The sequence below is a fragment of the Erythrolamprus reginae genome, chromosome 2 (genome assembly GCF_031021105.1).
Source record: "Erythrolamprus reginae isolate rEryReg1 chromosome 2, rEryReg1.hap1, whole genome shotgun sequence".
Lineage (NCBI taxonomy): Eukaryota > Metazoa > Chordata > Lepidosauria > Squamata > Dipsadidae > Erythrolamprus > Erythrolamprus reginae.
In genome coordinates this window covers 4,071,523-4,083,720 of record NC_091951.1, presented here as the reverse complement: position 1 = coordinate 4,083,720, position 12,198 = coordinate 4,071,523, and the positions used below count along the sequence as shown (strand labels likewise).

The window sequence follows — 12,198 nt, the reverse complement described above, 5'->3', positions numbered from 1 at the left end:
GGGAATAAGCAGGGATGGCAGTTTGTGCGCTGTTACCGCACGGGGCTCCTGAGAGGAAGGCTGAAAAAAGCGACCCAAAGTCCAGATTCAAGCGAAGAGTGAAATTTAAATAAAATAAAATCATTAAATTAAATTAAGGAGAGGCAGCTGGAAAAGAGACAGCAGCTGACAAAAACGGGGAGAGGAGAGGCACTTTTGGGCTTTCCTCAAGAAGCAAACCTGAGGTAAAACTCCCTCAGAGGCAGTCGAGGGATCTGGAAGAACCCAGCAGAAAAGGCGAAGAAAGATAAGATTAAAACAAACAAAGATAAGATTAAAGAAAACAAAACCTGAGGAACATTTTAAAAATTGAACTCGGTGAGAAAAAAAAGTGACCGTTGAGATACCTCAACATGAAGATGACTGGAGACGTCCACCATAAGCAAATGTATTTTGGAGCTATCGAATGGAAAGGTATGCGGATAGAGTGAAATTTGGATTTTCAGGAATTTAGATGGATAGTTAAAATAGAAAATGTTTTTATTAATTTCTGAATGAGTTTAAGGTATTTAGAGTCTGAGGAGAGGGGCGGCATACAAATCTAATAAATTATTATTATTATTATTATTATTATTATTATTATTATTATTGAATTTAGATGGATAGTTAAAATAGAAAATGTTTTTATTAATTTCTGAATGAGTTTAAGGTATTTAGAGTCTGCGGAGAGGGGCGGCATACAAATCTAATAAATTATTATTATTATTATTATTATTATTATAATACAGGTTTATTGGGAAGCTTTCCTTTATTAAAATAAACGTCTCCCTGGAGGTATAAAAACCTAACTAAAGACCATGTGATGTGTCAATACCACTTTATAAGGCATCGGTAAGGCCACATATGAAATACTGCATCCAGTGTTGGTTGTCAGGATGTAAAGAAGAAGTTTAAACCCTAGAACAGTATTTCCCAACCTTGGCACCTTGAAGATATTTGGACTTCAACTCCCAGAATTCCCCAGCCATCTGGGAGTTGAAGTCCAGATATCTTCAAGGTGCCAAGGTTGGGCAACACTGCCCTAGAAAGAATGTGGAGAAGAGCAACACAAACGATTAGGGGACTGGAGGCTAAAATATATGAAGAACTGTTGCAGAAACTGGGTATGTCTAGTTTAATGAAAAGGAGTAGGGGAGACATGATAGTAATGTGGGGGCTACTACTAAGAAAAGGGAGTGAAACTGTTCTCCAAAGCATCTGAGGGCAGGACAAAAAGCAATGAATGGAAACTAATCATAGAAACATAGAAGACTGACGGCAGAAAAAGACCTCATGGTCCATCTAGTCTGCCCTTATACTATTTTTTGTATTTTATCTTAGGATGGATCTATGCAGACATTTCATCACCATTCAAGGAGACATTGTCAGTGCGTTTTCAATTGTGCTCAAGCAAAATTCAAAGTGCACTAACGATGTCTCCTCGAACGGTGATAGAAACATAGAAGATTGATGGCAGAAAAAGACCTCATGGTCCATCTAGTCTGCCCTTATACCATTTCCTGTATTTTATCTTAGGATGGATATATGTTTATCCCAGGCGTGTTTAAATTCAGTTACTGTGGATTTACCAACCACATCTGCTGGAAGTTTGTTCCAAGGATCTACTACTCTTTCAGTCAAATAATATTTTCTCATGTTGCTTTTGATCTTTCCCCCAACTAACTTCAGATTGTGTCCCCTTGTTCTTGTGTTCACTTTCCTATTAAAAACACTTCCCTCCTGGACCTTATTTAATCCTTTGACATATTTAAATGTTTCGATCATGTCCCCCCATTTCCTTCTGTCCTCCAGACTATACAGATTGAGTTCATTAAGTCTTTCCTGATACGTTTTATGCTTAAGACCTTCCACCATTTTTGTAGCCCGTCTTTGGACCCGTTCAATTTTGTCAATATCTTTTTGTAGATGAGGTCTCCAGAACTGGACACAGTATTCCAAATGGGGTCTCATCAGCGCTCTATATAGCGGGATCACAATCTCCCTCTTCCTGCTTGTTATACCTCTAGCTATGCAGCCAAGCATCCTACTTGCTTTTCCTACCGCCCGACCACACAGCTCACCCATTTTGAGACTGTCTCTAATCATAGAGAGAAGCAACTTACAACTAAGGAGAAATTTCCTGACGGAACAATTGATCAGTGGAACAACTTGCCTCTGGGAGTTGTGAATGCTCCAAGTCAGGGATAGGCAAAGCTGGCTCTTCTATGACTTGTGAACTTCAACTCCCAGAATTCCTGAGCTAGCATGATTGGCTCAGGAATTCTGGGTGTTGAAGTCCACAAGTCATAGAAGAGCCAACTTTCCCTGCCCCTGTTCCAAGTTGAAGTCTTAGAGACTGGACAACCATTTGTCTGAAATGGTGCAGTAATTCCTGCCTAAGTGGGGTTGGACTAGGATTTATTTATATTTTGCATCCTAAATCATTTTGCTGCGCTCTCCTATAGATCTTACAGGACATATTACAGAAGGGCATTTCCAAATTAAAACCCCATCAATCTACAAAGATTCTTCTGACTCCTTTGCCAATAATATTGTATAATATACTGTACAAATTATGTTGGACTAATAGAGGCTTTATAGAGTGACTTTCTTTGCTTAGTTACAGTAGTTTAGAATTCAAATTCCTAAAGGCTGCAGATTTTATCTATACCTTATGGAGCTGTATTTAAGTCTAAGTGCTCTTGCTGTCTTCTAATATTTTAGTTCTATTAAAAATTTCATCATTACTTATGTTCTGTCGAGATCTTTGGTAGAATCCTCCCAAAAATGCACAGGTACAAATTTCAGACACCCACACACGTTTGAAAATTCAAAACAATGTTCTTTATAATGAAAATTCACTTAAACCAAGCCCTCTTTTGGGATAGCAAAGAGCAGTCGTCTCCAAACAAACTGGTAATTTGTACAAGTCCCTTATCAGTTCTGTGATACTTAGCTTGCAGCTGTGAGGCAATTCACAGTCCTTCTTCTTTCACAAAGTGAAACACACTTTGCTCTGGTTTAGTTTCAAAGCGGGGAAAAATCAGCACACAAAAGGTCGAAGTCAGTAAAGCAGTCACGAAACACAAGGATCAGATAATCCTCCACAATGGCCAAACCCACAGGCTGTTATTTATAGCAGCCTCACTAATGACCACAGCCCCACCCAACCACAGGTGGCCTCATTTTCTTTGATACTAATCTCTCAGTTGTTGCTGCCTATGCATGGCTCTCCGCATGCGTGGCTGTATCATTAACTCTTGTTCTGAATCCAAGGAGGAGCTAGAGAATTGATCTCCTTCTGTGCTGTCTGCCACACTCTCCTCCCCCCTGTCACTCATGTCTTCTTGGTCAGAGGAGCCTTCATCAGCAGATTCCACCAGGGGCAAAACAGGCCTGCAGCATGTGGATGTCTCCCCTACATCCACAGTCCTTGGGGCAGGAGCTGGGGCAGAGCTAACCACAACAATTTATATTTTTCATTTTGGGAAGAACATAATAATATACAGCTCATGAATTCAGTGGGGAAATGTTCACATCCGAGACAGTTGTATAATTAAAGTAACTTCAGAGTTTCAAGACAGCAAAGAAAAATGCTGATCAATTCCCATTAAAATTAAGTGGGTCATTTTCTGTTTACAAGTTCAAAGAAAATATGTTTTTTCCTCACCCTTTTCAGGTTTGCTTTGACTGTCTCCTGAGCCATAATACACAAATTGTGCTTCAGTGGAATTTTGAGTTAATCCCTGATTTTAAATGAACTTTTGGGAGAATTTATAAAATGTATCACACATATTAACAGTATACAATTAAGCAAATAACCATACTAAAAATAACAAGTGCAGTTCACTTTACTGAAGAAACACGTTCACACAGATTTTTCATGTTTACAGAGCTAGAAAACAGTTTTGGTGACATAGATGGAGTGTTTAGGGATACAGCAACTTAGAAAATCATCCAAAATTAGAATTGAATCTAATTATGATAAGGTCAACATTTACAGTATATGGCAGCTTGAAAGCTATACAGATGTTGAAACCAAATATCTACTTGCTTGAAACACTCACAGCTGGACTACATATATTCTGAATTGATGTGCCAATCAAAAGTTAATTACGTGCACCCAAGTCTATGTTGACTTTGGAATTGACCACATGGATTTTCTTCAGGAAGATCTGTCTTCAACTTGGCCTTTTAACCATCTCAAAGGTGTATTCATTGTTGTGATCAAGTCCATCCATCTTGCTACTGGTTGTTCTCTTTCTTTCTTTCTTTCTTTCTTTCTTTCTTTCTTTCTTTCTTTCTTTCTTTCTTTCTTTCTTTCTTTCCTTCCTTCCTTCCACTTTTGCAATTAAAATACAATGATACCTCGTATCACAAATGCCTCATCATACAAACTTTTCACGATACAAACCCGGGGTTTAAGATTTTTTTGCCTCTTCTTACAAACTATTTTCATCTTACAAACCCACCGCCGCTGCTGGGATGTCCCGCCTCCGGACTTTCGTTGCCAGCAAAGCACCCGTTTTTGCACTGCTGGGATTCCCCTGAGGTTCCCCTCCATGGAAAACACCACCTCCGGACTTCCGTGTTTTTGTGATACTGCAGGGGAATCTCAGCAGCGCAAAAACGGGCGCTTCGCTGGCAACGGAAGTCCGGAGGTGGGGTTCCCCAGCGAGGGGAGCCTCAGTGAAATTGCAGCATCGCAAAAACACGAAGGTCCAGAGGTGGGGTTTTGATGACTTCGGTGTTTTTGCGATGCTGCAATTTCACTCATGCTCCCTTCGCTGGGAAACCCCACCTCTGTTGCCAGCGCTTGTTTTTGCAATGCTGGGATTCCCCTGTAGCATTGCAAAAACACAGAAGTCTGGAGGTGGGGTTTCCCATGGAAAAAGGGGTGAATTTTGGGCTTGCACGTATTAATTGCTTTTCCATTGATGGGAAACATTGTTTCGTCTTACAAACCTTTCACCTTAAGAACCTCGTTCCGGAACCAATTAAGTTTGTAAGACAAGGTATCACTGTACTGGGTCGTCAAACAGCAATTCTTCTTCGTTGGGTAAATCTTGATCAACAGATCAAATTAAAATAGCATCGTCTGTCTTGCTTCCAATAAATACATCCTTGCCTTGATGTTTAGTAAAATATATTTCCCATTGAAAGAATGAAATACCTCTTGGAAAAAGGCTGTGTCAGTTGACCCTTCCACATTTTTAACTTAGCTAACATCTGCAAACATTTAGAAGGTAACTACGGTATAATCCTTTCAACTTTTTATTACAAATGAAACTACCATAAATAAATACTATAAATATTAAGAACAAGAAACACCACCAAAAATATTTTTCACAAACTTCAATTGGAAAAAAAGGGCATAACAATTCACCATATGACAGTGAAAAAAGCAGTGAAAAATTTTAAAAGGAGGTGCTCTATCTCTTGAGTCAGATTTAGCCCTCAAGGGATCCAATCAGAACTGACATAAAACAATCTATTTGGTCTGGAAGCCAAAACAAACCACTCTGTTTTCCAACTTTTGCTAAACTATTTTGTGTTGGCCATTGTTTAACAAACATTCTATGGTTCTAGATGTGGTCTGAAACAAAATTCAAGGAATCCTAAACCGAGTCTGCGGAGAGGGACGGCATACAAATCTAATAAATAATAAATAATAATGTTGAATGCAATAAGGCTGCCCTCCTCATATTCTCTCTCCCACGAGCAGTTCTCATCCCAGTGTATCTCATATGATCTTCCTTCCCTCATCTTCTCTGATATCTAACTTTTCCACTCTTAAATTCATCATGAACATCTTTAGTAAAAAGATCGATTTTAGTTCACATTCAAAATAAGCCTATTTTGTTTATAAGGGGTCATGGTGGTTCAGGGGCTAAGACGCTGAGCTTGTCAATCAGAAAGGTCGGCTGTTTGGCAATTTGAATCCTTAGTATTGTATGATGGACTGAGCTCCTGTTAGTTGCCCCAACTTCTGCCAACCTAGCACTTTGAAAGCATGTAAAAATGCAAGTAGAAAAATAGGGACTATCTTGGTGGGAAGGTAACAGTGTTCTGTGCACCTTCAGCATTTAGTCATGTCGGCCACTTGACCATGGAATCGTCATCAGATAGTGCTGACTCTTTGGCTCAGAAACCGAGATGAGCACTGCCCTCTAAAGTCAGGAACAACTAGCACATATATGTGAGGGGAACCTTTACCTAGACCAGGGGTCAACAACCTGTGGCTCTGGAGTGACATAGCTCTTTCATTCATTCATTCATTCATTCATTCATTCATTCATTCATTCATTCATTCATTCATTTATTAGATTTGTATGCCGCCCCTCTCCGTAGACTGGGGGCGGCTAACAACAGTAATAAAAAACAGCATGTAAATCCAATACTAAAACAACTAAAAGACCCTTATTGTACATACATAGTACATACATAGAAACAAACATACCATGCATAAAGGCCTAGGGGGAAAGAATATCTCAGTTCCCCCATGCCTGACGGCAGAGGTGGGTTTTAAGGAGCTTACGAAAGGCGAGGGGGGTGGGAGCAATTCTAATCTCTGGGGGGAGTTGGTTCCAGAGGGCCGGGGACGCCACAGAGAAGGCTCTTCCCCTGGGCCCCGCCAAACGGCATTGTTTAGTTGACGTGACCCAGAGAAGGCCCACTCTGTGGGACCTAACTGGTCGTTGGGATTCGTGCAGCAGAAGGCAGTCCCTGAGATAATCTGGTCCGGTGCCATGAAGGGCTTTATAGGTCATAACCAACACTTTGAATTGTGACCTGAAACTGATCGGCAACCAATGCAGACTGCAGAGTGTTGGTGTTACATGGGCATTTTTGGGAAAGCCCATGACTGCTCTCGCAGCTGCATTCTGCACGGTCTGAAGTTTCCGAACACTTTTCAAAGGTAGCCCCATGTAGAGAGCATTACAGTAGTCATCCCTCTGCTCTGGCTGTCGCTGGTCAGAATCACAATTTTGAGAGGAGCTTCTGGTGGTGGGGGGAAGCAGGGCATGCCAGGAGGAGACTCTATGGCAAGGGGTGGGTTTTCGGGTCAGCTCCACAATTGATAGGGCTTTCGGTTAGGACCAGTAGAGGAAAAAAGGATGCCACACTAGGAGACTCTATGATGGGGAAACCAGCTTTCTGTCAGCTCCAGAATTGAACGGGGTGTGGCTCTTTTGAGTGTTTAAGGTTGCCAACCCCTGACCTAGACTAAAATATTTTAAAGCCCTACATGGCATCTGACCAGAATACCTCCGGAACCACCTTCTACGGCACGAATCCCAGCAGCCGATAAGGTCCCACAGAGTTGGCCTTCTCCGGGTCCCGTCGATTAAACAATGTTGTTTGGCAGGCCCCAGGGGAAGAGGCTTCTCTGTGGCGGCCCTGGCCCTCTGGAATCAACTCCCCCCAGAGATTAGAACTGCCCCCACCCTCCTTGTCTTTTGCAAATTACTTAAGACCCACCTGTATCGCCAGGCATGGGGGAACTGAGACACCTCCCCCAGGCTTTTACATTTTATGCATGGTAAGCGTGTGTTGCATGGTTTTTTAAATGATGGGTTTTTAACTTTTTTAATATTAGATTTGTTTCCATTGTAACATTGTTTTATTGTTGTTGTGAGCCGCCCCGAGTCTTCGGAGAGGGGTGGCATACAAATCTAATAAAAAATTATTATTATTATTATTATTATTATTATTATTATTATTATTATTATTATTTTATTTGGCACATCCCAAAGTTAAACTAACTCCAACCAATCAACCAACCAACCGGGCAGAATCTTTCATGTTGGACGTTACTTAAATTTCTAAAATCAAAGCAAAGTCTTAAGAGATGCTGCAAAACTGGGCCTTCTCTAGAAATGCTGCCTCTATGTCCCTTTCGATTTTCCCGTGCCTCTTCAGCATCAGATATATAATGTAAATGAAATCAAGCTGATATAGGCAGGAGAAAAGAATCCCCCTGAATTTGTCCATGGCAATTCCATCCTGAATCAAGCAATATGCATTTTTTTCCTTTCAAAAAATTATTTCATTTGGGGGGGAAAAGGAAAGGAGGCAGGAAGCAGAAAACTCCCTCCTTTTATTATTATTTATTATTTATTGGATTTGTATGCCGCCCCTCTCCGTAGACTCGGGGCGGCTAACAACAATGATAAAAACAGCATGTAACAATCCAATTAATAAAACAACTAAAAACCCTTATTATAAAACCAAACATACACACAAACATACCATGCATAACTTGTAATGGCCTAGGGGGAAGGAATATCTCAACTCCCCCATGCCTGGCGGCATAAGTGAGTCTTGAGTAGTTTACGAAAGACAGGGAGGGTGGGGGCAGTTCTAATCTCCGGGGGCAGTTGGTTCCAGAGGGCCGGGGCCGCCACAGAGAAGGCTCTTCCCCTGGGGTCCTGCCAAATGACATTGTTTAGTCGACGGGACCCAGAGAAGGCCAACTCTGTGGGACCTTATCGGTCGCTGGGATTCGTGTGGTAGCAGGCGGTTCCGGAGGTAATCTGGTCCAATGCCATGTAGGGCTTTAAAGGTCATGACCAACACTTTCTTTGTAGCAGTTGGGGGAATAACTGAAATGGTCGTGATTATGCAGATGTAGTTATCTGTGATTTACAAACTGCCAACACAGAGTTTGCGACCTGCAGATAACAAGAAAATACATTTAGGTTTCTAATTTGCTTTTCTGAGGTCCATGAGGCTTCTCTGCACATACATGATGTTCCTTTTTTCCCAAGTATTAGTCTCCCAACACTCTAAAGTCAACCAGCCTCTAAACTTTAAAATGTTAGAAGGCCGTAGCTATTGTGAGAACAGAGCCAGAGGATGAAAAAAGTTTTTAAAATCCTTATTTCTGTGACATTAACATTCTTTGCACCTCTTTATCTACAGTCTCCAACTGAACACAGCAAAATTACTGCACCACCGCAATAAAATACCTGTCTAAAAAGAAACCACAACCAAGAGGAAGAGAATATATTATACACCTGCAACGCCAGAAAACGCTATAAAAAGATTTACATCACTGCAGAAGTAACAAGACGACAATAAATCTGGAAGAAGAAACTTTTGAGAACTTTTCAAAAATTCATCGGCTGAATGAGAGATCCAGTTAAGAGATCAGAAAAAAAGTGGTGGCATTTACTGGTGCCGGATGAAGAGTAAGCCGCTCCCAAAAGAGGTTCCAACCCTAGCAGATAACAAAACCTTCCCCATCTGGAAGAAAACCTCACACTCTGTTGGATGGTGAAAATTGCAGGAACAAGAAGATAATATTTCAGATTCTTCTCCTTCCATCAAAAGGATATGAAAAAAATCTACCAATTACCAATGGGATGTGGTAGCTCAGCGGCTAAGACGTTGAGCTTGTTGATCCAAAAGATTGACAGTTCAGCAGTTCAAATCCCTAGTGCCATTATTTGTCTCGGCTTCTGCCAACCTAGCAGTTCGAAAGCACATTAAAAATGCAAGTAGACCACTTTGGCGGGAAGGTAACAGCGTTCGGCATTGAGTCATGCTGGCCACTTGATCTCGGACACCGCTGGCTCTTCGGCTTAGAAATGGAGATGAGCACCGCCCCTAGAGCGGGAAATGACCGACATACACGAACAGGGGGACCTTTACATTACCAATGAGAGCCACCTGCTTGGCCTCATGGTAAGAGATTTTGGACGGACCCTGTTTTAAGTTTCTCTGTTATCTTGAGCAGGCTTCAGACGATCTTTGAAAATGGACATAAGGAAGTCTGTCGCAATTCATCAAAGTGCATCAAATGCAACGGGGAGGGAAAAAGGGAACAGTAGGAGCCGCATAGATATTACAGGCATTGTTTGCCCGATAACACTGATGGGTGTGGCATTCGTGGCCCCACCCATAAATATCTGTGGAAAGATGAAGCCTTTCAAATTCTTACTTCTGAGTTGATATTTCATATCATACAGCTGCCACAAAAAAGAGTCTTCTAGAGGCCCTGCTGGGTACAATCACTGGTCAATCACAGAATGTAATTGCCTTTTGCAGTTGTGTTATCGCTAGCTTCCAGTCGACTGATATTGCACTCTGTTTATGATACAAATATTATCGATATTCTATAATCAACCAATCATTGGGGGGAAATGATTGAAGCTGTAATTATTTTTCAATAATAACCTCAGTTTCCATCCAGATGTTGCCAGGAGAGTGGACTAGAATGACTGCTCCAGATACCAAAAGAGACAATATTTATCACTGGTTCCCGGACCAAACAAAGGAGATTAAACAATTGTCAGGATACAAAGGAAAATAGGAGCTCTCAAAAGGAGCTGAAGTTTCTGCAACCACGTCTCCGTTTTGGCTGGGTGCCGAGTGGATGGCTTCGTGCTGAGTAAGTTGGCCCCTATATTTAAAGCCCTTGCCACACACTAAGCACCGGAGTGGGTTCTCGTCAGCGTGAGTTCTTTGATGCGAAGTCAGCTGGTGCCTAAGGGCAAAGCGCTTTCTACACTCTAAGCACTCGTAGGGTTTCTCTCCTGTGTGGATTCTCTGGTGCTTATAAAAATTCCCGCTCATCCGGAAACTCTTCCCGCATTCCGCGCAGGTGTAAGGTTTTTCCCCTGTGTGGATCGTCTGGTGTTTATAAAGGTTCCCTCTCTTGCCGAAGCTCTTCCCGCACTCCGAGCACTGGTAGGGCTTCTCCCCCGTGTGGATGCGCTTGTGGGCTGTGAGGTTACTGCTCTTGCTGAAACTCTTCCCACACTCGGGGCACTTATAGGGCTTCTCCCCCGTATGAGTTCTCTGGTGGGTGTTTAGGCTTCCGCTGTTGCTGAAGCGCCTCCCACACTCTGCGCATTTGTACGGTTTCTCCCCTGTGTGGATGCTTCGGTGTTGGGCAAGGTGCTGGCTGCGGCTGAAGCACTTCCCGCAGTCGGCGCACTGAAACGGTTTCTCCCCTGTGTGGATGCTTCTGTGCTGAATGAGGTGCTGGCTGCGGCTGAAGCACTTCCCGCAGTCCAGGCATTCGTAGGGTTTTTCCCCAGTGTGAGTTCTCTGATGAACGGTCAGGCTGAAATTCTGAGTGAAGGTCTTCCCGCACTCCAGGCACTTATATGACTTTTTCCCCGCGTGAGTCCTCTGGTGAGAAAGCAAGTGGCCGCTCGTACTAAAGCCCTGCCCACATTCGAAGCATTTGTACGGTTTCTCCCCTGCGCGCGGACTTGAAAGCAAATTACGGTTGAAGTTCTTCAGAGGGGGCTCCATGCACTTCCTGGTTTTCTGCCCATCACCTGCTGGAAAGAGAAAGGGGGGAAAAATAGAAATTTAAAGCAAAAATGAAGATCATTAGAGAAGAATCTTCTTAGTCGCCTCTATATTTCTGCGTTTCCATGCTCTCTGCAGCCTTTCTAGTGTTTCTTGGTTTATTATTTTATGGTGTTTGTATCCTACACAAACATATTTGGGCAGCGCACAAGAATAATGTGGAGACAACCCAGGGATTAGAATCAGAATAGAGCTGGATGTAGGTTATTGTCAATTAATGTAAATGATACGGAACCCCGACCTTGACTATCTTGACTAAACACGCTGCCCTCTGTTCTATTTAAGGCAAAGGTTACTTACTCAGCTCTTTCTATTGTTTTAAGAGTAATGGTTATTCTAGTACAATATAATCACATGCTCACCAGTCTACGGAGAGGGGTGGCATATAAATCCAATAAATCTAATCTATAAATCTAATCACTTATACCCTTGACATGATCTGTCTGTATATTAACCAATTATCGCATTGTTACTATTTAGCTGTCTTTGGGACAAACCAATCGTAATTGTGTGTACAAGAAGATTACTGTAAGAATAAGCACAGCTGACCGACTTCTTAGTTTGGGAAGCTTTGCTCAATAATCATGCCTATGTGTCCATGATTACTACAGCTGGAAACAACTTTGGAGGTCTTCTATTCCAGCTCCCTGCTCAAGCAGGAGTTCCTATACTAGAGGTTTTCAAACTTGGCAATTGCTGGCTGGAGAATTCTGGGAATTGAAGTCTACAAGTATTAAAGTTGCCAAATTTGGGGACCTCTGCGTATACTATTTCAGACAAATGACTGTCCAGTCTCTTCTTAAAAGCCTCCAGTGATGAAGCACCTATAACGTCTAGTGGCAAGCTGTTCCA

General features: G+C 42.1%; 1 protein-coding gene and 1 long non-coding RNA gene across 2 annotated transcripts in view; one reads left to right on the top strand and one right to left on the bottom strand.

The window, feature by feature from the left end:
• LOC139163007 (uncharacterized) lies at nucleotides 1-11,760 on the top strand. Its single transcript, XR_011558396.1, has 2 exons — nucleotides 1-453; nucleotides 8,944-11,760. It is a non-coding gene; the product is annotated as an uncharacterized lncRNA (long non-coding RNA).
• Nucleotides 8,569-12,198, bottom strand: part of LOC139162880 (zinc finger protein 721-like) — a 154,659-nt gene continuing 151,029 nt past the window's right edge. The window contains exon 9 of the mRNA XM_070743772.1: nucleotides 8,569-11,092. Within this exon, the coding sequence (XP_070599873.1) occupies nucleotides 10,276-11,092 (817 nt within the window). The 3' untranslated portion in view covers nucleotides 8,569-10,275. The remainder of the gene's footprint in view (nucleotides 11,093-12,198) is intronic.